Source organism: Streptopelia decaocto (genome assembly GCF_964273445.1).
Source record: "Streptopelia decaocto genome assembly, chromosome: Z".
Classification (NCBI taxonomy): domain Eukaryota; kingdom Metazoa; phylum Chordata; class Aves; order Columbiformes; family Columbidae; genus Streptopelia; species Streptopelia decaocto.
Window position 1 is genome coordinate 4,760,658 of NC_138657.1, and position 24,631 is coordinate 4,785,288.

Consider the following 24,631-nt stretch of genomic DNA (forward strand, 5'->3'; position numbering starts at 1 on the left):
TTAAGAGAAAAGAGGAGAGATAACAGTTTTCCCTCTTTCCAGCCCAGAATCCCACCCACTGTTACACTGTTCTGGTCATAGTCACTTATATCCCCCTTGCCTGTTTTAAATTTTCAAAGATCAAAACCACTGAGAGCTAGAAAAGTGTAAGTGACCGTTAGCGATGAGAGCTCTCATTTTACTTCATCTTGTAGCATGATTCATAATGGATATTTATCATCTTCAAAATAAAAGACCAATAAAATAATTCCCATAGAAGTATACTTTAAAAATTTACTCCACTTAGACTAGAAATTTCCAGTTTAATATTCAGAAGCAACTTTATTTAGGTTTCAGGTTTTGTTTAGGGGCGGCACTATTTTATTTTCTTATCTTGTTTTAAGGATAGGCACATGAAAGAAGCCACATTTTCAGAAATTTCCAGGGTGCATATTTTGGAAACCACTGTTAGACACAGAAAATATCACAAAATAGTACAGGCTGCATTACAATGGTGCTTTTTACTAGCCAAGAACTGCGCATTTTTATCTGTTTACTTACAATCTTATTACTACATTTGGAGATAAATGCAACACCTGACATCTAGCATTCTCATCACACATTTTCATTAAACAGCGATATTTTTTTAATCATTATTTTTTATCAGTAAGAATGTATGTTTATGCTCCTTATAGTTCAACATATACTGAGCCTGTCTAGAACTACAGGAAACTTGCTACAATGCTTTTTTCAAAGATAACTATGAATGGTGATTAAAGATACTAATACTTAAGTAAATGACACTTAATAAAGTTTTACTACTTGCCTCTGGAGGTGCTACAGGAAATAAGAGCTTTTCCCCTTTCAGCAAACAGGACACATGACTGTAATAACCAATTAGGTCCGAGAGTGAAGCAAATCGACGTCCACCAATGTAATAGTCCCCACACATGGCAATAATCCTGTTAATTAAAAAACACAAGCTTGACATAAGAAAAAGTTTCGTCTTTTTTTTTAAGAAAAAGGAAATTAGGATAATATTTAGTTTTTAAAGCAGTGTCTACATTCAGGAAAATGCAGTATTACAAGTTCTCTATAAACATGTAAATCAATCTTAGCTAATGAATATTTCATCAAAGATTACAGATATATATGATATGATACACCAGTTTTTTAAGACTCCAAAGGAAGTGCTGATTCACAAAAAAAACCCAGTACATCTGTCAAAACTAAACGAAACTACACAAAAAAGTAATTGTGAATGTCCTGGAAACTGAAATAATTAATGCACTAATAGACACAACAGCATTATTACTTGTGTCATGCAGGACATACACCTTTTATGACAGGCTTATATAAATTTAACAAACTGGTAAAATATTTTAACAACAAATAACTTTAATTTTTGAGGGTGTTTTTCTGCATTGTATAATCAAATCAGTCAGTTTCCTACACTTATTTTAGCATCCATTGTAAAAGTTAAATTACTTTGGAATAATCTCCTTATACTCAATTTAAAAATTTGCTAACTAATGAGAAAAAAAGCTTAACAAAAATTTCAAATTTAGTGTTTCACATTATTATTTCTTCAGCACACTGAGCTTGCAAATACAAAAAGACTTCTGTAATCTCAAAAAAGTCTGAAGGACAAGATTAAAAGACAAATATTTTCCTTCAAAATATTTTGTGTCACTGATTCACCAAAAAAGGTAACACTCCAATGAAAAAATATTTAGTTTTGACAGATTCATAAGCTATAAATCAATCTTATGCTTCATGAGCATGCATGTCTGCAAGCAACTTCCAAGATGCACCAAAACAATCAACAGAGTTTAAGAAACTTGAAAATATTGAGATTTCAGTTGCACAGAAACCTATGAAAAGTTTAATGTGAAAAGTAACACTTCTAGAAAACAAAATATGAGGGACAGTTTTTAGCGATGGAAGTTTCACCCTTCCTGGGTTGGCTGCAGTTGGCAAAGATCAAACTTTGGTGGAAACATCAGTTTCTTCATCAGGCTGCAGAGTTGGCCAGGGAAAAATTTAATGAAATAGAACAAGGGCAAGTGTAAAGTCTTGTATCTGGGCAGGAACAACTTCAGGTGGGGAATGACCTATTAGAGAGCAGTGTAGGGGAAAGGGACCTGGGGGTCCTGGGGACAGCAGGGTGACCATGAGCCAGCACTGGGCCCTTGTGGTCAGGAAGCCAATGGTACCTGGGGTGGGTTAGAAGGGGGTGGTCAGTAGGTCAGAGAGGTTCTCCTGCCCCTCTGCTCTGCCCTGGGGAGACCACACCTGGAATATTGTGTCCAGTTGTGGCCCCTCAGTTCCAGCAGGACAGGGAACTGCTGCAGAGAGTCCAGCGCAGCCACCAAGATGCTGCAGGGAGTGGAGCATCTCCCGTGTGAGGAAAGGCTGAGGGAGCTGGGGCTCTGGAGCTGGACAAGAGGACACTGAGGGGTGACCTCATTAATGTTTACAAATATATAAAGGGTGATTGTCAGGAGGATGGAGCCAGGCTCTTCTCAGTGACAACCAGTAATAGGACAAGGGGCAATGGGTACAAACTGGAACACGGGAGGTTCCACCTAAATATGAGACGAAACTTCTTCTCAGTGAGGGTGGCAGAGCCTGGCCCAGGCTGCCCAGGGGGTTGTGGAGTCTCCTTCTCTGCAGACATTCCAACCCGCCTGGACACCTTCCTGTGTAACCTCATCTGGGTGTTCCTGCTCCATGGGGGGATTGCACTGGATGAGCTTTCCAGGTCCCTTCCAATCCCTGACACGCTGTGATTCTGTGATCAGCTCTGCTCTGTGGGACACAGGATATCATCCCTACATTTGCTTGAAATTAACGCTGCCATTGCCAAGGTTGGCCATGTTCCTGGGTGTAACACTTGCCTATCTAATAACAAACTGAAATATGCACTTGCTAAAGAATGAAACTGAAAACATGTGCAGTCTCTGAAGAACAGTATCAACTAACAAATTAATTCCATTTGGATATTTATCTCTGCGTGTTTTACGGGTCTGAGAACTAAAGATTCTCTGAGGTTTTAAAATATGGTAAGGAACCTTTCCTTAAGGGAAGCCAAAATCATTAGACTATTTTCTACCTGAGATGCTAGAAAGACTTTTTTTGGGGGCATGAACCAACAGCCAATTGTGCGATATTGGCTTCATAAAAAGTTATTAAAAATAATCCAGGACTCTAAAATAGCACTAGAAAGCAAGCATTAGCACAGTGTACTTTTCTGCTACTGCAACACAATAAGCAGTTCCCAAACAAGTCTGGGCACAGCTGAGAAGCTGACACTGATAGCTCAGATAGCAACTCGCAGACATTAGATACTATTTGTGTGCTACACTGGCTGCATTTAAGAGAATTATGTGAATGGTGGATCAGGACCTCTGAACCAAACTTCATCACACAGCAGATGCAACCAAAAACTCCCTCCCTTTGTAAACCACACATATAGTGACTCATATGTTGATGTTCTAGATAATTCCCACTTTCAGAAGTCAAAGAATTTGCTTTGTATTTGTTTGTTGTTATCAAGACAACTGACGAAGATTTCTTCTACTGCTAAAGAAACATTTGCTTATGTATTTTGTGAAGATGAACATTACACTGCAGCACTCCACTTGCTGACTAACTTTCAAGCTCTTTTAAGAATACGTCTTATTTAAAATAAAGAATAAATGGCTTTTTCCAATGTACTCAGTTTGGCGATGGTAAAAGAATCCTAGTTACAACTTTGGATAAAGAGCTACTTGTATTTAGAACAACTAATTCTAACACATTCTGAAAGCTGTTTCTATCAAACCCTGGGATTATTAAACACAATCTCTTTGTTTCTTCTTAGTCTTTTTTCTTCCCTCCCACAAAATTTAGGAAGCAACCAGATGTGCTAGCACTTTAAGTATGTTCTATGAGCTACAACGGCTACTACGGAACAGATTCAAAACCATCTCCTTGACTGACTAATGAAATCTGAATGTTGCTTTAAGTCTATTCACAACTGCTTTAGACAGGCTTTGCTACCCAGATTTTGTTGGTTTCCTCACATTTTTGTTCTTTAGGCTATAAAGTAACTTTAAAGCAGCATATTTTAAAACAATTAAATGTGAGTAAAAATCCATACCATGCAACAATAGTAAAAAATATTCAGTTATAATACAATGATTGTTTTCTGTTTGTACTCTATTGTGTTCTAAAATCAAAAATAAACAGACCATAGTATTTTAAAATAAAACATTCAATTCTCACCTAAAATGATTGACATTTGTTTTACTAAGGAATGAAAGCACAAATGAACCTGGTCGCCGGTCACTCTCTCGAATAAGGTAACTTCCAGGTTTTCCCGCTTGTCGAAGACGTTCTTCTGCAATTGTTCTGTCAAGTTTTCCATGATACCACCTGAAGAAAGAATAACAGTGATTGCCCTTAGAATTTAAGATTTTTGTTTATTCTCACAGAACAGACCTGTGAAATTAACAACAGCTTCCAGTCCAAACTGATACAACTCCAGTCATTTGTTTCAAAGTTACCAGGTCATTACAGGTTCAACCTCCCAGCTTGGTTATTTCCAATAAACAGTATTTTTTTAAGACAGATTAGTTTTTCAGATGACCTGCTTTTCCCAATGAACCATCCCAAGGGGTGGAGGCCCTATCAGCTTTTCTCTCCTAATGTGCTTTCTTTAAATAAACAGAAGCAGAGGTGACTCATCAGACCTGGAAGATTGTTGTGTTTTAAACCTACACGGGCTTTGGTTCCAGCTGGATTTTCCAAAAGCATAAATTGAGAAGTGAGCTGTAAGGACCGGTTTCTCAGCTGACAAACACAGGTACCACTGCAGCAAAGCCTGCTTTGGAGTGACAGGAGTCACCAGACCACCATCCAGCCCCAAAAGAGTCTTTCCTAATCACAACACGCACCCTATCAATTAAAAGCAAGTGCAGATGTGTGGCAAATCACAGACTGCAAAACATGGCAAAGGCAGACTTCAGTCTACACTAAAGGTTAGACTGTTACCACTTGCTAATTCATTAGCCTTATCTCAGTTTATTTACACAACTTTTGTCAGAAAACTCTACTACAAATGACAACTATTAGGATTTATTTTTTTTGTCCCTGGTGGGTGTGAAAAACAAACAAACAAACTAATAAACCCAACCACCACCACAAAAAAACGCAGCAATGGTGGGAGCAATTCAAATACAAAGCCAAGCTCTGTTCCCATCACTTTCACAACGTCACAGCGTTTTATTAGCTCTGCTTTCATCAAGTGACTGTGGTTAACTCAATCTTTAATTTCTACACTCAAGAAAACATCAGCTTCCACCAAGCTGCTGTTTTAGACAATTTAAATAATTCACCACTTCTGACCATCCGCATTTTAGTTCTAATAGTTCATAGATATCTTGCAAGAGACACACAAATACCTTTTGGAAGAGACGTGCAAACGACCTTTTGAATTAATACATGCAAGAATACAAAAAAGTACACAGATAAGTAACCTAAAAAAAGCCCAACTGAATAGCTGAGCTGTTGATAAGATCGGATCATGAGCATTTTTGCCTATTAAATGGAAGGAAAAGTTTTGACATCTTCTATCAGTACAAAAATCAGTAAGACCAAACTGATAAACATCATGAATACCAGCAGAAGCAGTACCAGCGTATAAAATTTACCATGGCAAAGCTGTGTCCTTGCTAGTATAGCTCTCCTTTGCTTCTCTCCCTCATCCTGACCAAAACAAGTCAAATCATTAAAAAAAAGGGGGGGGGCGCTGTCTTGTCTGTTCCACACGGAGCACTTGAGACTGCTGCAGATGAGTTACGTTAGTGAGATCCAGTCTCATTCCATCCCAGAGCAAGGCAGCTTCACGAACAGAGACCTGCTGTTTAAACATGGTCTGCAAAGAAATGATCGCAGCACACCTGCCACCAGGGTCCTTTAGGAAATGAAACAAAAATCAAGACTGTCTGTTTTGAAGTACCGAGGATGAAATATTCCACTCATCAGCGTGCGCAGCACAGCTGGAACACAAGTTTGTTCATTCCCAGTAAATGTCACAACAACCCAGATTAAGGATAGACCGACTTTGACAAAGTAGGAAACTCCCTGGAGACCCAAGAAGCTTTCCTGATCAAGAAATTGTTTGAAACCAACATTCCATGGAGCCTATTTTAAACTAACAATAGGTTCACTAAGCTTTTCTTTCTTCTTATTTATCACCCACTTGAGAAAAATAATCTTAACTCTATTGAGAGAAACACTGCCAAACTTAGAGGCATACATTCTAAACAAGGAAGGTGGAAGTGTTAATAAAAAGGCAAACTACTAATTAAAAATATACTAGGAAAACAAAAAGGCAGGATTACTTGCAAGCAAAACATTCAACTTTTCTGTCAGGCACTGGGATTTCTTACAATGATAGCACTAACTTGGGCGCTCAAATTTTAAGACCAGAAGCTGTGAGCAAAGAGGACACCGTCCTTGCTGGTGACAGCCATGCATACACACTGGTATATGTATATATATATATATGCATATGTGTATGTATATGTATATCACATATACTGAAGATCACTCATGCTGAACAGGCTATGTAAATTCTCTCCCATGGAACAATTTTATATCAAGCATAACAGAAGACATTTATTATCGGGTAAAGCAGAGGCAAGGCTAAAAACTATTTCTTGCCCTATTTCAGAAGAGGTTTGTTTTCTGAAATAAAAATTTCTAGTTAATGTCTAAGTGCAATTAAATTCAGTGTCACTGAGCATATGTTTGAAATACTAACAGCTGATGCAAAATACATTGTATTTTACAACTGACTATGCCATAGTGTAATGCACAAATTACACCACTAGCTACAGAAATAAGCATTTAACACTGAATTTAACTACCAACTGATATGAAAATACACATGGCGGTAAAGCAGTCAGTATTGAGCAATGACACCAGAAAACAGCTCAAGTAAAACCCTCAGGAAGCCTCTTTAGATAGCACACATCTTTAAAAAACAGGATATACACTGCAGTACAAGCTTTTAAGACACCATTAAGAATATGCAAAATGCTTGTCAGGAAATAACTGCATGTTACCAGAGTCTCATCACTAGATAGAACAACTTTATTCAAACAACACGCAGCATAAGAGTGTTGAAATATTTTGTTTTTAGAAAGACATGGCTTATATTTCATCCAGCTATCACCTGTTTTCAATACCACATGAAGATGCACTCTGCAACTCTGCACAACTATCTTCAAGTAGTTTGACAGTAAATAGCAAAGACTATTTTACAAAACTGCAGTACTTGATCTGATTTAAGGGTATCAAGTGCTCAGTTAAGGAGTGGCATCATCTTGTTTTTAATACTTCTATTAAAAGGGGTTTTTTTTTGCTTTGAAATACACATCCATAGGTCCTTTTTTTTTCCTGTGAATATTGGCTGATGTACTGAGCACCAATTCACACTAGTGAAAAATGTTAAGATCACTTACACTGTATTATCATCAGTTATAAAGGCACATCCATCCAGTATTTAGTGCTATCCAAAGAAAGCACAACAGAAATGACTAAACAACAGAAGCTGCCCTACTCCTTGTAATTTCACCAGAGAATAAAGAGTGCAGAACACTGAAGGATAAGAGCAGGTACGTTCTGAGATAGAATAAATTCCAAATCCTCTGGCTTTATCCCTCAATCAGTCATCTCAACAAAGCCCAAGTTCAGTGTTTCTGCAAAAATACACCACAAGAAAATACCTTTCCTTCTTAGGAGGCCCTGCACCATTTCGAGTTTTACAGGCGAAGATCAACAACTTCAGTATTTTTAACAGATTCAAGTTTAATGTGCTCACAGGTAGAAGCAACTCTTAACCAGATCTCAATTTACATCAAGTACAGCTTCTGAACAGATCTAAAATACAGTTCTACAGTGCCCTACAAGACTCATTAAAGGAATTAAGGTTTGGATGGGTTGATACCAAATAAAAAAAAAAGGCTTTTAAATATAAAGCTGTCCCCCTGGCTGTGACTTATCAAATGCATGCACTTAAAACCGTAACTCACTACTACTTACATGTATCTCCTCCATCATTGTCAAAGACAAGATCCCCGGCATTTCTAGTCAGTTACTGTTGCTTGCTTGCCTAGTCCTACCTGGAAGCACTTCTGAATTTCTAATATTAACTTTGCAAATTTTTAAATACTGACAATCCACTATTTTCACAGTGCTTTGAGCAAACATAATTAAATGACATTCTGAATCACAGATAGTGCCCTGACAATACAATAGGTACTATGACATGCATTGAAAGAGAAAACCAAAGTAGCCCTGCAACAGATTGTTATGAAGTGATTAAACTGTAAAATGTCTTACCAACTATAGATCACAATTTAATTGGTTGTTTCCATGACTACCCATTTAACTGCTGTAACAAACTTCCAGAATTGTTATCTAAATTGCAACCTTTATTTTGCTCGTAAGAAAATACCAAGAACAGGCTTCCACGCTTCAAAAACTGGTCAGAAGCTCTGCAAGAAAATATTCCCATCTGCCTGTTTAAATCAAAAGCAGCACGTTCAGAACTCCAGCCCTATGCATCATAATCTTAATTACAGCAAACAGACAGAACGCAGACACAACTTCACAAACAGATTATATATACACAGAAGCAATGTACAGCTGCACAGGAGAATGGTCCAACACTAGAGACAGAGCCATGACAGCCACAAGCCAAGTCACAAACCTCATTAAATTAGTTGCACAGGAGTTAGAGCTGTTAGAACCATAGAATTTTAGAATGTCCTGAGTTGGAAGGGTCCCACAAGGATCATCGAGTCCAACTCCTGTCCCAGCACAGGACAACCCCACAGTTCACACCATATGTCTGAGGACGTTGTCGTCTCTTCTTGAACACTGTCAGGCTTGGGGCCGTGACACCTCCCTGGGGAGCCTGTTCAGTGTCCAGCACCTCTGGGTGAAGAACCTTTTCCTAATGTCCAACTGACCCTTCCCTGGCACATGTTCCTGCCATTACCTGGGTTCTGCCATTGAGAAGATAAGAGCTCAGCCCTGCCCCTCCTGCTCCCCTGCTGATGAAGCTGCAGCCCCATGAGGTCTGCTCTCAGTCTCCTCTTCCCCAGGCTGAACAAACCAAGTGACTTCAGAGGCTCCTCATATGACTTCCCCTCCAAACCCTTCACCAACTTCATACCCCTGTGTCACCTGCAGCCTGCAAAGGAGAGCTTCTTAATTCTCCTCCGCTCCACGGAAGATGCTGGGTACCAGACACTTCGTCACACCAGCCTCCTCAGGCCCAGCCAGCACTTTGTGCTGTGAGCAGGAACACGACTACACAGCATCCCTTTAGCAAGCTCATGGTACCATAACAGGACTTTTGGCCCCCAACGTGGACACACCACAAGGCACAACACACAAGCCACAGGCTGTTCACAAAGAGGTAGAAGATGGTGGACTTACAGGAGAAAGTACTGAAGGGGAGTAAAGTGTTTTTCAGCAACTTAGTACAAATGTAGATGTTGACAATAGCTGCAGACCTCTCTATTTCCATCCAGAAAAAAGCTATGGCACACAGGAAAAGGAGTCATCAAATGTCACTTAGTCAAAGCCATACCTTGCTGCTTCATGAAACTCCTAAGAAGAATGGAGAACTTCCAGGAGTCCTAGTCAGAGCTCCTCTCCTATCAATCCAGTCACTGCCTTCATACCTTTCACATACTACAGATTCTTGTTATCACCTCCTCAGACTATGTGAACTCTGCTCCCATTAGAAGACAGAGACAGCGAAGATGATTACCTTGAACTGTGAAAAACAACTTCAAATGGCACACAAATCTCAAGTACAGTTTCATGAAGACAGAGGAAAAAATTTTTAAAAAACCCCCACAGAAACAAAACAAAAACCCCAACCACAAGATATCCTGTATTCTTATTTGTTTCTTCTTATCCTGTTAGCACCAACCATTCCCTCTCAATCTTTCCATCTGAAGACTTGATACTCCTAATCACTGTTTAGGTTGCATTTCAGTCTTTCTAGTTGATCTCAGGCTAAAATGCATTCTTAGTTTTATCATATTTATCCAGACTCTGTGTTTTAATACTTTATCCCTCATCTCTGTCATATTTGTAAGGCTGCATTACTTCATTTATGCACATTGTTTGTAGTGATTGTTTCACTCAGACTTTACTAAATTCATATCCCTCTCATGTCGTTAGTTACTATTCAGTACCTACCAATTTTTGACCAAGTCCGCAGTTCTACACATCACAAAGAACTTCTTGCCAGAAGAAGCTCTGCAAAGATGTATCAACTGCTACGCTGGATGCACCTTAGTAAAACACAGGAAACTAACTTGAAGCCAAGAGTTCTCTGTCAAATATGAATGAAACTGAATGTTACATACTCTTCTAGGAAAGGGAGAAAGGTGTTTTTATCCCTTTTGCACCCCTATGCATTTTTCTAAGAGGTGGTACGGTGCATGGAAGCATACCCATGTAAGCCTAATGAAAAATAATTCTGCTTTTCTCATTTGACTGTTCCGAAAGCCCTCAGAAACAGCATGTAGAAAACTGAATCATGCTGCTTTTCAAGACTAGAGACAAGCTAACAAACCTGGAAAGCCACTGCCAGAGGCAACCCTCAGTTCAGCTGTGCCAACCTGTTAACCGAGGGATTTGCAGAGCTCCAAAAAAAGCCACTAAAACACTTTCTGCAGAATTTACATCAACTCTCGGCTACAACAAAACAGATCAACCAAAAACCCCAGGACATCTGAACAAAAAGACTTTGCAGAGATGAAAGAGCAACCAGACATACAGTCAGGAAGGAACACATTTAAATAACTGCACTAAGAAACATTCTGAAAGTTTCAATTGCTGTAAGCTTTAAGAGACAGATGTGACAACAGCATAACACTGCACATAGCTGTAAGATTTCTTCCAGCCCTACTTGACATATATTTACTGAAAAGAAGAATGATTGCCTATCTCATTTTTGCAAGAGCCACCAGTAAGCTGGTGAAATATTGCTGAACTGACTGAAAAATACTTCTTGAAACAGCTTTCATTTTCTTAGTGAAGGATCAGCTTAGGAAGTGAATTCTGGAACTCATTAAAGTTTTTAGCGAGAAGCTTCCAGTTTTTAAATGCTTCCTACTTGTGCCCTCAGGTCAAAAATACGCCTTTTTTATTTGAGCTAAGAGTAACTACTACAGAAACTATGCTAACACAGCTAGACAAACCAGGAGATACTCTTTGGCAATAACTAAGGAATTTCTAAGATGAGGTTCATCTTGTCTGCCACTAACTTCATTAAACACACCAGAGGCTCCTTTGCCTTGCTCCTCCTTCCCCTTACACCTCGCCCACTCTAACCAAGCACAGGTTTATTTTGTGCCCCACTCTCACCTCTTCTTGCAAGCTGGAATGCCTCCCTAGAGAGGTCCATCGCATCCAGGGGTAGATAACTGCTCCTATAACAAGAAAACCCTGACTGCTGTACACTAAGATAGGTACAATGCCTGAATAAAGCATGTTCAAGACTTCCCACAAACACCAGTAACAACAGCAGGGAAAAAAAAAACTGTTTCTAGACTTGAATATAGAATGAGATGGTTACTACAGAATCTTGGTAACATTTTGCTTTTGGAAGAGTAAAGACATTTCTCTAGCATCCCTTTTACGGCCAAGGAGTACAAAGAACAAAAAATGAAATCTCTGCAGAAATGCTTAGAAAGCACAAAAAGCTTACCCAAGAAAAAATCCAGGTAAAAGGTGTGGTCTGAACAAGATAATGCAAGCAATTCCTTAATATTCTGGATTAAGCAAGTATCCAAGCTTGAATATTTAATGTTTCCACTGTTACTCTACTAACAGATGGCAATATAAAAAAGGAATTGATTGATTTATGGTTACTCTCAAATTTTATATAAAGATGATGCAATTTAGCTATAAAGTAACCATGCAAAACCTGATGAGTAAGCCACAGACAGTATATGCTTCTGTGCATGTCCTACATATGGCTGAATATTTACATACATACACATAATTGTATGTAAAACAAGAGGCTGACTAAATTGAAAAGAAAAAAAAAAAAAAGGAGGCCAAGACTTAAAACAAACTTCTTATCCAAATGTACGCAGAATTATATGATTCAGAAAATATGATTCCTGAACTGATTATTGAAGGTTGGCTAGCCCTAGGTAGTTTCTGGAAACTAATCCACAAAAGGGAAGTTCACAGAAGAAAACCTTGTCCAAATATCTGTAAGTAGCTATTAATAAGAAAATCGTAACAGCACCCCTGCCAAGCCGAAGACAGTAATCCTTAAGAGAAAACTGTCATGTTTTAATTATTCCCAGGTAGCTACATACTCAGCTTCTTAAAATATAATTATACACAGCTAACATCTCAACACTAATATTAATTAGACAAACTGGCAAGATACAGACTGTGTGGATGGTCTGATCTGAAAGGCGGGAGGGAAACAGGCTGATGGGTTGCACTGAGTGTGGTGACCAGCGGTTTATACTCTGGCTGGCACCCTGTCATATGTGGGATTTCCAGGGATCAATACTGAGCTTCAACTATTGAACATCTTCGTAAATGAGCTGGATGATGGGATTGAAAGCACCCTCACTGAATTTGTTGATGACACCAAACCGGGTGATGAGGTGGACATGTCAGAAGGGTGAGACATCTTACAGAGAGACCTGGGCAGGCTGGAAGAGTGGGCCTGCAAGAACATTAAAGTTTAGCAAAGACAAGTTCAAGCTCCTGCACCTGGGATAACATAATCAAAGAGCCCAGTATGGTCTGGGACCTAGCTGGCTGGGGAGCAGCCCTGCTGAGAGGCACCTGGAGGTCCTGGTGGACAACAAGATCATAGAATCATTTCAGTTGGAAAAGAACATCAGGATCATCAAGTCCAACCATAAACTAACCTCATTCTAGCACTAAACCATGTCCCTAAGAACCTTGTCTAAACACCTTTTAAACCCCTCTAGACACGATGACTCCACCACTGCCTTGGGCAGCATGTTCCAATGCCTGACAGCCCTTTCCAGGAAGAATTTTTTCCTAATATCCAATCTAAACCTGCCCTGGCACAACTTGAGGCCATTTCCTCTTGTTCAATCACTTGCTACTTAGGAGAAGAGACTGACCCCCTCCACGCTACAACCTCCTCTCAGATGAACCACCATCATCAGCGTGCTATTGCAGTGAAGAGAGACCGGATCCTGGTCTGCATCCACAGGGCCGCTGCTAGCAGAAATGGAGACACGATCATCCCACTCCTGGATGTCATCAGGCCGCATATGGAGCACAGTGCCCAGCTCTGGTCGCAACAATTCCAGACAGCCACAGACAGACTGGAGAAGATCCAAAGGAGGGCCATGAGGTGGGCACAGGGCTGGAGAACCTGCTCTGTTCAGAAAGACTGTGGACTTAGGGCTCTCCTCACTGAATAAGGCCCCTACTACATTACAGTATTCCAGTAGCTAAAGTAATTTACAGTAAGAACAACCATTCAGTGGGACCAACTCCCCAAGGAGGAGGAAAACCTCACTGGAGGTTTTCAAGATGCAATAGGACAGGGTACAAGATAATCTCAACTATGCTCTGTTTCCCACAAAAGTCTGGGCTCCTTCGAGGTCCCTCGCAACCTGGGCTGTTTTATGGTTCCGTGCTTCTGTAAATTCCAACCCTGATGAAACTGCATACGTACAAATCCCAATTAGCACTTAAAGGATAAACAGCTATCACTATTTCAGTTTAATAAAAAAAGGAAACCCTAACAAAACAAATTCATTTGGTATGAAGCTGGCCTGAGAAGTAGCTGACAATGTTGAAATTTCACCATGAAAATGACTTTTTTAGGGCCTGATCATGACAAGAATCAGACTGCTAGCTTACCAAAACACTGAGTGGGTACACAGAGTGTTCTGGCAACCTCGATACCCCTCTCCTAAAATACAACTGGAGTTTTCAAGTTAATTTAGCAATACTGGTTTGTCTACTTGAATTTGTACACATTAATAATTGTAATAAAAAGATGACTTAGAAGGAAAAGGCAGACATTCCAATCAAATTTAGTAAATATTCAGGAAGCACTGTCAGCTACCTTAGAAAGATTTCTTTTATTTAAAGGGCAAATTCTTGAGCTTTTATGGAAGAAATTAGGAGATCTGCCAACACAGGAAATAACTAAATAATCAATTTACCCACCCAAGCATTTCTTCTGTTTTCTTTAAAGTCCTCCCTATTAGCTTCTGCCACTGACGTTGTACCTGTCTACTTCAAGTAACAATTGTCAGCAAATAGGTCCTGTAACACTGATTCTCAACTAGAAACAGTATATTCATACATATACAGAATCAATTTAAATTGGAAGCGACTGCTGGGGCTCAGGTAGTTCAACATGAGCAACATGCTCAAGCAGGGGCAGCTACAGCTGGTTGGGTGCTCAGGGCCCTGTTCAGTTGGGTAATGAATATCTCCATTGATGGAGACTTCACAACCTCTACCACTGTTTGACCCCCCCATGATCAAACAAACAAACAAAGTCTTTAAAAAAATTCAGATGGAATTTCAAGTTTTTTAATTTGTTTCCATTGCCTCTTGCCCTGTCACTGGGCACCACTAAGGACAGTTTGGCTCCCTCACCTTCACTGCTTCCCATCAGGTATTTATAGGCATGGATAAGACCCACCCAAGCCTTCTCATCTCCAGGCTGAACAGTCCCAGGTCTCCCAGCCTCTCCTCATTGAACAGGTGATCTGGTCCCTTCATCACTTTGTTGGCCCTGCTTCACTAAGTCCATGTCTCTCCTGGCGAGCGCAGCACTGGACCAGGCACCACAGATGCGTCTCCCCAGTGCTGAGCAGAGGGGAAGGATCATCCTGTAGCTGCTGGCAATACTCCCCTCGAAGCAGCCCAAGACACTTCAGTCGTCTTTGCCATGAGGATGCGTTGCTGGCTCTGTCCTTCCTGGCATCCCTCATGTGTGCCTGGTGTTATTTTCCATCCAGCACCAGAGCTTCGCCTTTTCCCTGTTGAACTTCATGAGACCCCTCACAGCCCAGTTCTCCAGCCTGTCCAGGTGACTCTGGATGGAAGAACACCCACCTGGTGTTTCAGCCACTGCTCTCGGCTTTGCATTGTCCGCGAACTTGCTAAGGGTGCACTCTGTCCTAGCATCCAGGACAGATGCTAGGATGCTGTTAAACAGCATCAGCCCCCCAAGTACCTCCTGTGGAACACCACCACTGATTTGCCTGCACCTGGACTTTGTGCTGCTGATCACCACGCTCTTGGATCAGCTGTTCTGACAGTTTTCCTCTGGGATCATCCATCCCAATGGTTTTCCATCCAGCTGACCGTCCACGTATCTAACCTGTACACTGCCAGCTTGCCTCTGAGGAGGTTTGGAAGACCGTGTCAAAAGTCTTATAAGAGTTGGGGTAAACCCACCCCTTGTGTCCCTGAACCAATGTGGAAGGTTGGTTAAGCGTCACTTCCACCTCATCAATCCATGCTGACTACTCCTCACCACCTTCAACAGAAAACATAATTTATACTCATGTGAGAACTGAAACTTTCGTGTGCTCCGGAGTGATAGAGCAGATATTAAACATAAAAATAAAAAATACTAAAGACCAACGGGAGTCCTTATATAGTATATAAAAATACGTAAAACAGAACAAGTATATAAAACTTCTCGAGCAGTGGCAACATTTTATTGGTACTGACTACACAGAGGAACACAGAATCATTTCACTGCAATATTTCTACGCAGCACAAAGAGTGGCTACAAAGAAGGTCTCTTCGAGTCTCATGGAAAAGATGACAGGCAATAGGTACAAGTTACTCCTGGGGAGATTCCAGCCGGACACAAGAGGGAAATTTTTCACTATTCCAATACTTGATTGTTCTCATAATGTCCCCAGGGAAGTGGTAGCTTTCCCAATGTCGGACATTTTTAAGATTTAGCTGGACAGGTGATGGGCCATCTTCTCTAGAACATGGTTGTGCCAAGAAACGTTTGACCAGATGATCCTTGTGGTCTCTTCCAGCCTGGTATTCTATCAATGTTAAAACAGGAAGCCTTCTCCTCCCTTCTACTGTGCCTATCAGTGAGATAAATTCCAAGACTTTTTTCTTTTTTTTTTTTTAAAGGAGAGAGAAAAGTACATGAGAAATTGGAAAACTGCTATGGGAATCCTAAGAATCTATGGCTAAATGGACAAATGGTGTCCTACACTGCAGAGGCCCATGCCCCACCATTAAAATCTGTGTTCCTCTCCAGCCACAAAACATTAAGACAAGAAAAGGTAAAGAAATTAGGCAAAATATTACGCTTTTTAATACGGTAGGCCAGTAGATGAAGGCTTAAGTCCCACATTGAAGTTCTAGGAGTCAATATACAACACAAAATAAAAACTACATAAAGTGCAGGTCAAGAGGCTCTTTTACTGTTTAAACAAAATGCCACCATCTGTTGTTGACTAGAAATACTGACTAAACTACTGAAAAATGTTCCTCAAATTTTTTCCAGCATCAAATGCTGTTATATTTCCTGATTTCTTCATCTGAAGCTTTCACTTATATACATACCTAATATACTAATTTACTTACTGCTTCACTTCCTATATATGGTTAAGTACAATTCTGCTGCTGTTAACCATCCATTCAACTCAGCACTTCTAACGCTACACATTCAGTCAAAATTAAAACCATATTTATATTCAGGTCTATTTTGTAAGTGGCCAAATCAGTACACTACCCATCAACTTCAGTAAAATAATGTGTTTCCCTTCCACACAGAACAGGAATAAATAAATAATCTAAAAAATAAAAGTTTACCTGCTAACCACACTAACTGCTAAACACAAAAGAAGTCTTATACACTAAGAGCAAGTTACACCACATTTCATTTTTTATTGTTTATACAGTACCTAACTGAGCATGTCAATATTATTTCCCCTTAGTTTTCTGTTCAACAGCGAAAAGGGCTTTCAACCACTATTCAGAAAAAAAAAATATGTACATGAGCTATTGAAATAAACAAATGCTGCAAACCCCTGGATTTTTCACCTTTGACAGGCTTATCTGAAGAAACTACAACTTCACACCATGTTCATGCAGAAAATGATCTACTTTCATGCAATCCATGCTTACTTAATATTTCTCTGTCCACCTCTCCAAACTTGGCTATTTTTCTCACTATTATGTTGCCTCGACAGGCACCAACAGTGACTGTAAGAATACATCTGCTTCAGGTAAGATTTGTTTTAACCAGACAGTATTTTGACAGCCTATTTCATTTTGTATGGTTGATAGCTTTCGATTTCAACTGATTTCCATTTCAAACTGATAACCACTGCTCAAAACACACAATATGAAAAAACGTCAGTTTTGCTGCAATATACTGGAATCACTTCTGCCACCTTAATGCTGGGATCTAAAATAATCTTGTCAACCAAGACTTTAATCAAATACATAAATAACTGATCTATTTCACATACTGCCAGCTTACAACCCAATTAAATAGCATTCATTCATTAGTCCAAAGGTGTTTCCTAACACTATTTCAGCCTCTGTCAGCAAGCTTTACAAATGAGGTAGAAAGCATGGAGGGGAAAAAAACCCAAAACAGAGTTCCATGCTTTATTTCCTAGCGCCCTGTGTCTCCCACATTGAATTATGCTACAATATTAACATGCTTCAGAAAAATGAAAAATCACACACACACTGCATATACAAGCCTAAAGTCAGTTTCACTCGGGAACAAAGAGGATAAAAATCAACCCTACTTGGGGATGTTGAGCTTGTGAATAAAGGAGAACCTGTGACATGCTGACAATCTCCTCCCACTGCTAGAAAACTGAAGAAAACACACTAAGCGAAGACATATTCCCCTTTTCCTTAGGTATGTGGAAAAAAGAAGAGGAAATTAAATGTATTAGGTGCTTGCTAGAGAAGACAAACACATCCTGACTGCCCTGAAAAAACTATATTTACAGCATCCTGATGGGAAGTGCAGAACTTGCATCTGCTTCACTTCCCATCTCTTCAGGTTAGTTACTCTAACAACCAGAACGGCAACTATAATACGGTATTTAAAAACTACTAATATTGGGGGAAAAAAAGAGAAAAAAAAGTTTAGTCTTTCTAATACCTTTACAGCCTGACACTTGCAAACTGGGAACTCAGATTTTTATTTCTTTGTGTGTGGTTTATTATTTTTTTTTAATTTGCATAACATGTTAGGAGATGAAAAAGTGGTGAAGTTACATATAAGTTCATGCAGAAAGCTTCATTTCATTTTATACTTAAAAGTCTAATTGGAGTATGATCACATAAAGCAAAGCCAGGCGTGAAGAACGCTCTCAATTTTCTGATGTACACACAATATATTGTAAGCAATTAAGACAAAGAAACAAAAGCATTTGACAGAATCGTGGAATTATCCATCAACCCAACCCTGCATGCCTCCTGTAAAAACTGAATGAATTAGGAGGAAGTGGGAAAGGGTGGAGCTGGCAGTCGTATTTAAACAAATGGAACAGCAGTTTTGTAATCACATTCCACTGCAGAAATTTAATCCAAGTTTAAATTACCAGATCAATTACAGCTTTTAAAGACTTATATTGGGCCTCTTCTCATATAGGATGTTAGATAATATTGATCTGTAGCTTTGGTAACAAAGGGTTCAACTCCATAGAAGCAGATGGTATGACTACAAAGAAAGGGAACTTGCAAAATAAAACAGCAGGACTGAAAGGATACAGTTTAGTACCAGCATATGGCTAATTTAAATGAATTAGCAGAGAACGGTAAAAATTCATGCTGTATAAAATAAATAAGAGAAGAATGAAAGGTAAGAAGGATTCAAATTATTTTTATCAGCCAATTATTTTTTTTTTAATTTAAATGGAAAAGTCACACACCAAGGATAAAATTACAAGGAAGACGGTTATGGAGGTATGAAATTCTTAATCGATTTTTTTAAAACGTATTTTATTTCTTGGATGTTTCTGTATGAAAGAATCTTCAAGAGAAGAACATTTAACTACAGAACTACGCTCTGGTGCTGCAAAAACTTTAATGTCCCCTTTATCTGAGTAAGGTAAGTAGCTTTGTCAACCAAAAAAATCAGGGCCTCTGCAGTCTTCCCCTAGCATGTACTCCTTGTCAGAAATCAAACACTGTCTTTCATGACAGTTACCATCATGCTTGAACATGACTTACAAGACAACATTCTGACTGCAAAATCCACTCAGAGTTGTAGATGTGCTAACGATTATTTAGAATCCAACAGGTAAATGTTCATAAATAACTAGCCCGCTTTCTAAAACTATTTCAAGAAAGCCTGCTTTTCGGCTTTTTCCTCCATTCTCTGAGAAACAGAAGAAGCAGAGAGAAAACCAGAGGAGCGGAATCCTGTACCTCACCAGCACGCCACACAATACTGAAGAAGTAACTTTGCTTTCATGTGCTTCTGTTTCCCTCTTTATCCTTTGTCAAATCTGCCTAATCCTCTTTATAGCTCGTTAGGGAAGTCTACAAGTTTAAGACTATTCAAATGCTGTCTTCACAAAACAAGGCCTTAATGTTTACAAACTTCCACAAAAAGTCCAGAAATTTAAAGAACAAAGGATTATTAGGAAGCCTGTCAAGGTTAGAGAGATTATTTTAAAAGAAATCCTATAATGTTACATTTTACGTCCTCTTCATAACTGCAATGGCTCCTGAAACCCTGGAAGCACATGAAATGCTGCAAAAGTTAACTGTCAGTAGAGTTAGCAGACAGTGTAAAGAACCCAAATTCAGATGGGTTTTCAGATTAACTTTCTGACCTCTACCTCAAATACATCTACAACCCCATACCTCAAAACCCTAAATTACTGATATACTCCCTGTAACTTCAGAAACAACATATTTGTAGATAGCAATGAAAAGCGTTTAAACAACTTTATTCTGAGAAGGGTACCTGGAAAAGGGCTCTTTTCTGTTCTAATACAAGCCTCGCGAGTGCTTTACATAAACCTGCAGACATTCTAGAGTTAAATCCAAAGGTTGTGTTCAGAGCACTTATTAATTATATGAACTCTATATAACACTGTCTGATATTTCACACAATATAAACAGAGAACTGGTCTGTCTCTAGTGCAAGTTTCTTTTTATTACCAGATCTTCGGGAACCCACATTAACCTAATGGACAGATATACATTATAAAACTTAACTGCAGGTTTACAGGTGGTTTTTTTTTTTTAACTGACTCTTCTCTCCAAACATAACAAGCACATGTGTGCTACTTCAGTTATGTCTGTATATGAAACGGGAAAGCTGAAGATTACTGGCTTATTTCGAGGTGCTTTAAGTGGAAAACCATGTAATACCAAATGATGACATGGTGTATCAATCACTGAATGCCACGGATAGCATTTTTGTCAGGGTTTGTTGTTTTTTTAATTAACGTTTATGGCTCCTCCGACAAAGACTACAGCGCTACCAGAGATTGGAAAAGTCTCCCCAACAGGTAGTTAAACCACAACCGGAATAACTCACTCTTCCTGGCAGCTTGCAGTATCGCTACAAAAACTTGAAAAAAAAAAAAAAAAGAAAATAAAAAAAACACAACTAAATGGGCTCGAGCAGAGCGCCTTTCTTCCAGGAGGGGACACCAATTATGACCGGGGTACCTCCTCCAAGTGCAGGGGGTTGACGCCGGTGCTCGCCCGTCCCCACCGCGGGCCCAGGGCCGGGACGCGGGTCTGCCCGCAGCGGGACCGCCGAACCCGGGCACCGTCCCGGCGGAGCAGCCTTCCTGCCGGAGAGGAGCGGGGAGAGGCGAAGGGGAGTGGGGAGGAGAGCGCAAAACTTCTGTGGGACTTCGACGGCACTTTGACTCACACGTTCCGCCGGGATAAGATATGGGGGTTCGGCGCCGCGACCCCGCTCCTCGGAGGAACGGGGGATAGAGGGGGGGGACCGGCCGGGCGTGGTGGGTCCCGGCGGGGCGGCGGCTACTCACTGGTTGGTGGGGGGCGCGTTGAGCGGGATGGCCACCTCCTCCTCTTCGTACTCCGGCCCGTCCAGCGAGTCCCCTTCGTCCACAGTCCCCAGCCCCCCGGCCAAGGGGGGCGGCGGCGGCGGCAGCGGGGGGAAGGCGTCGGTGCCGGGATCGCTCGCCTGGGCCGCCTCCGGTCCCTGCCCCGGGCCGGCCGCCGGCGGGGCAGGCCCCGCGCCCAGCTCCAGGAGCCCCAGCACCGAGCACAAAGCCGGGCCACCCGGGGGGCCAGCGCCCGGGCTGCTGCCGCCGCCGGAGCCCTCCGGGAAGGGACCCGGCGGCCCCGACCCCTTGCCCCGGCACACGGCCGGGCAGTGTCCCGGCTCCGCGCCGCCGGCGGCGCCCGCCGTCCCGGCTGAGGTAACCGAGCCGCCCTCCTCACCCCCGGCCTCGGCCGCCATCATGTTGAGCCTCGCCCCCCCCCCCCCCCCCCCGCCCCGGTCTGGCTGCCGCACGCCGGGAAGGTGGCGACAAAGGGGCCCCGGCCACCCCCGCCCCGGCGGGGAGCGCAGCCGGGACGAGGGCAAAACTTCCCCGGCGGAGACGGGCTGCGAACAATACCCGGCTGGGCGGGGGCTGGGCGCGCAGGGCAGCTCCGCAGGGCCCCGGCGCGGCTGCCTCGGCCCCGGCGGCCGCCAGGGGAGCGGCTGCCGCGGCCCCGCGCTCTCACCCGCCTCCGCCCGCCGCCCCGGGAGCGCGCGGGAGCGGGACGGGCCGCACCGCGCCTGCGCACCGCACCCCCGACACAGACACACGCGTGCGCGGGTGCGCAGCGGGGGTGGGAGGGGAGCGCGGTGCTCCCTTCTGACAGAAAAATAAAGGAAAAGGCCCAAATGGCGCGGGCGGGCGGCAGGTGCTGCGGGGTCCGGGAGGGGCTGCGCGGGGGCGGTGAGGTGCGCAGCGGCGGGGGCGGTTCGGGCTGAGCCGCAGGTGGGGCCTTCCCGCGGGGGCGGCGTGCGGGGCGAGGCTCGGTGCGGCTGTGCCGACGGGGGTTGCTCAGGGGCCGCCATCGGGTCCGGCCGGTCGCCGGTTCGCGGCCCGGCTGCTCCGTCCGAGGGCCTCGGGGGCGAGAACCCGGCGGGTGTGGGGGGATCGGTGGTCGGTTCGCCGCTTTGGGCCTGTCTCCTTCGCGCGGGAACTGCTCACAGGGGTGGACTTCTCAGAGAAATCGTTTAAAAAGGGCCCTTTTTGTATAATTGAGAAGACAGGGTATTCTAGCAATAATAATTTAAAAGTGCATTCTAGACTCTACAAGATACTGTTTATCTTTTAAGAGTTGCGACTCGAGTACTGGAAAGGTATTTGCTCTGCACTTTGCCCGTTTTTTTTCCTCGTTAGTGAGTCCTGCAGTCTCTCACACCCCCGAGCCTATTTTGTCGTTAATAATTCTACTAACTTCTTTGTGTTTGTTGGCACATCAGGTTCAGCTCGCACAGAGGCACCTCTGTGATCAAGAAAACATCGTGTGACAAACATTACCAGGCAATATAACATGTAGATATCTTTTAATTTATTTTTTTTCTTTTCCCCCTAGTGTTAAAAGAGCTGGCAAATAGCAGCACGTTGACACTTGTAAGTCTCTCAGGAGTTCTCAGAAGGCATCTAAACATTCAGGTTTTCAAAGCTTTGCATTACCCAAAAGTATTAAGTGAATTTTTCCTGAGGCCTCTAAAACAAACTACTGCTCCCACTTTCACAGCTCTCCAGCCAACCTCTTTTTATCTGCTGAAATGAAGTTTCATATCTTGCCTTCTAAAGGCAAAATTTGCATCTAGTTACACCACTAAGATCAGTGGAATTATGCTGGGTTTGTGCCCAGTGTCAGTGAAAGGAGATGCTGGCTCTAGCTCTCACTTTACAGCCTTGTAACACATTAATACCCTGCCGTCTTTCTGTTTTAAGAAACTGCAGTTTCAACAGCAACCTCTCACAGCTTTGGTTTTGCGTTTCCATGTTTCAATATTATAATTTCCAGTAATGTTGTAGCCTGCTGTCTCTGTAGGTTTCCATTTTCCGCTGTTTGCTTTCCCTCACAGATTTCTAAATAAAATTATTTTAACACAGCCTCGTTGCTGTCGTGGAAGCGATATGGCTAAATATAGAAATGCATTGTAAATATTTATAAGATCCTCTTCGTGAGGCAGGCTTTTCTCAGCGCCTTGCAGGGCAGCAGCATGTGTAGGGGGGACTGGAAGGACAGCTGTGCTAAGGATTTCCCACAGGATGTGGGGATGTGACTGTGGCACTCCTTCAGGAGGTTTATCATGGGGAGAGCAGTCTTAAAATTTGGCAACGGTTCCACAAAAGGAGAGCTTCCCATGAGACGAGACGAGCTGTTGCCTCTCTGCCCCTAACGTACCATTTCTATTCGTTTTGCAGGCAAAATTTTGTGTCTCAGGTCACTTGGTGCTGCAGGTAATGCATGTCGCCCTGTATTTCTTCCTTCTTGAGGCTTGTGAGTTGGCTTCCCCTATACAAGTTTTCACAGGGCGTTATTTCCGTGAATTTATTTAGATGAAGGAATAAGTGTAAAAATATTTTTATTGATACTTCTTGTGCATTTGCAAATATGTCTTTTTTTTCTGAAAACCCAGAGTAGCTGGTCCTTCATCCCTGCTGTGTGGATGGTGTCAGGCTAGAATCTTGTAAAGTCTAATTGCATGTTTCCTAGAGTCGGTTTGTGGGATGGTGAATCTGGGAATACACATGATTTTTTTTCTCTGCTGACTTTTGGGTCTGGTATCTCTCACCCTTGGTCTGGTATTGAAATGTCAGAGCACAGGCAGATTATGATTTTTCTGTCCTAATTTAAAGAGCAATGTGTAGAAAGGCCAAAACTGAGCCTGACACATAAAAGTACAGAATGTTAATGCTGTCATTGAAACTGCCTGTTTGCTGATATATGGTAGATAAAATTCTTTGTGTAGGATTCTGCCTGTGGAGGACTAACATAGTCTGTGCCCGTGCTTGTAAATAAAACCAAGCCTTCCCAGGCGCTTGAATGTGATTGTCTGTGGAGCCTAGGGCACAGTGACCTTTCCTGTAGCGCCTTCCCAGCCGCACAGATACCCCACTGTGGGGACCGGGAGAGCTCCCATGGCGAGTCACACGCCAGTCTGTGACAGCTTGAGAGCCCATGGGACGTTCATGGGGACGTTAGTTCACTAGTGTGGAGCAGACGCAGCCGTTGTTTTGTTAGTAGTGGCAGGTGGCCTTCATAGATTCAGTTCATACTGCAAAGACTCTGGGTTCTGAAGCTGTCTTCCAGTGTAGCAGTGGGTGAATTGCAGTGGCACTGAGGCCTTTAAACTGCATTACTAACCCTGGATTATCAACATTACTAACCCTGGATTATCACAGAACAGTTTGTGTGGGAAGGGACCTTCAAAGGTCATCCAGTGCCACCCCTGCCATGAGCAAGGACATCTTCACCAACTCAGGTTGCTTAAAGCCCTGTCCAGCTTGGCCTGTGGTGTCTCCAGGGGTGGTTCATCAACCACCTCTCTGGCCAACCTGAGACAGGCTCTCTTCACCTTCAG

General features: G+C 42.2%; 2 protein-coding genes across 3 annotated transcripts in view; one reads left to right on the forward strand and one right to left on the reverse strand.

Moving 5' to 3' along the window:
• The window catches only part of RASA1 (RAS p21 protein activator 1), a gene marked incomplete at its 5' end in the record, with an annotated part of 60,453 nt that extends 38,957 nt beyond the window's left edge, over positions 1 to 21,496 (reverse strand). Inside the window, 3 exons of one of the 2 annotated variants that reach the window (XM_082074273.1) lie at positions 806 to 941; positions 4,249 to 4,398; positions 21,057 to 21,496. In XM_082074273.1, the coding sequence (XP_081930399.1) occupies positions 806 to 941; positions 4,249 to 4,398; positions 21,057 to 21,496 (726 nt within the window). Of the gene's footprint in view, positions 1 to 805; positions 942 to 4,248; positions 4,399 to 21,056 lie in introns of those variants that run through there. The other variant, XM_082074274.1, reaches the window with a different exon arrangement.
• CCNH (cyclin H) overlaps positions 1 to 24,631 on the forward strand; it is a 185,976-nt gene that overhangs the window by 52,001 nt on the left and 109,344 nt on the right. The gene's annotated exons all lie outside the window — the stretch shown is intronic.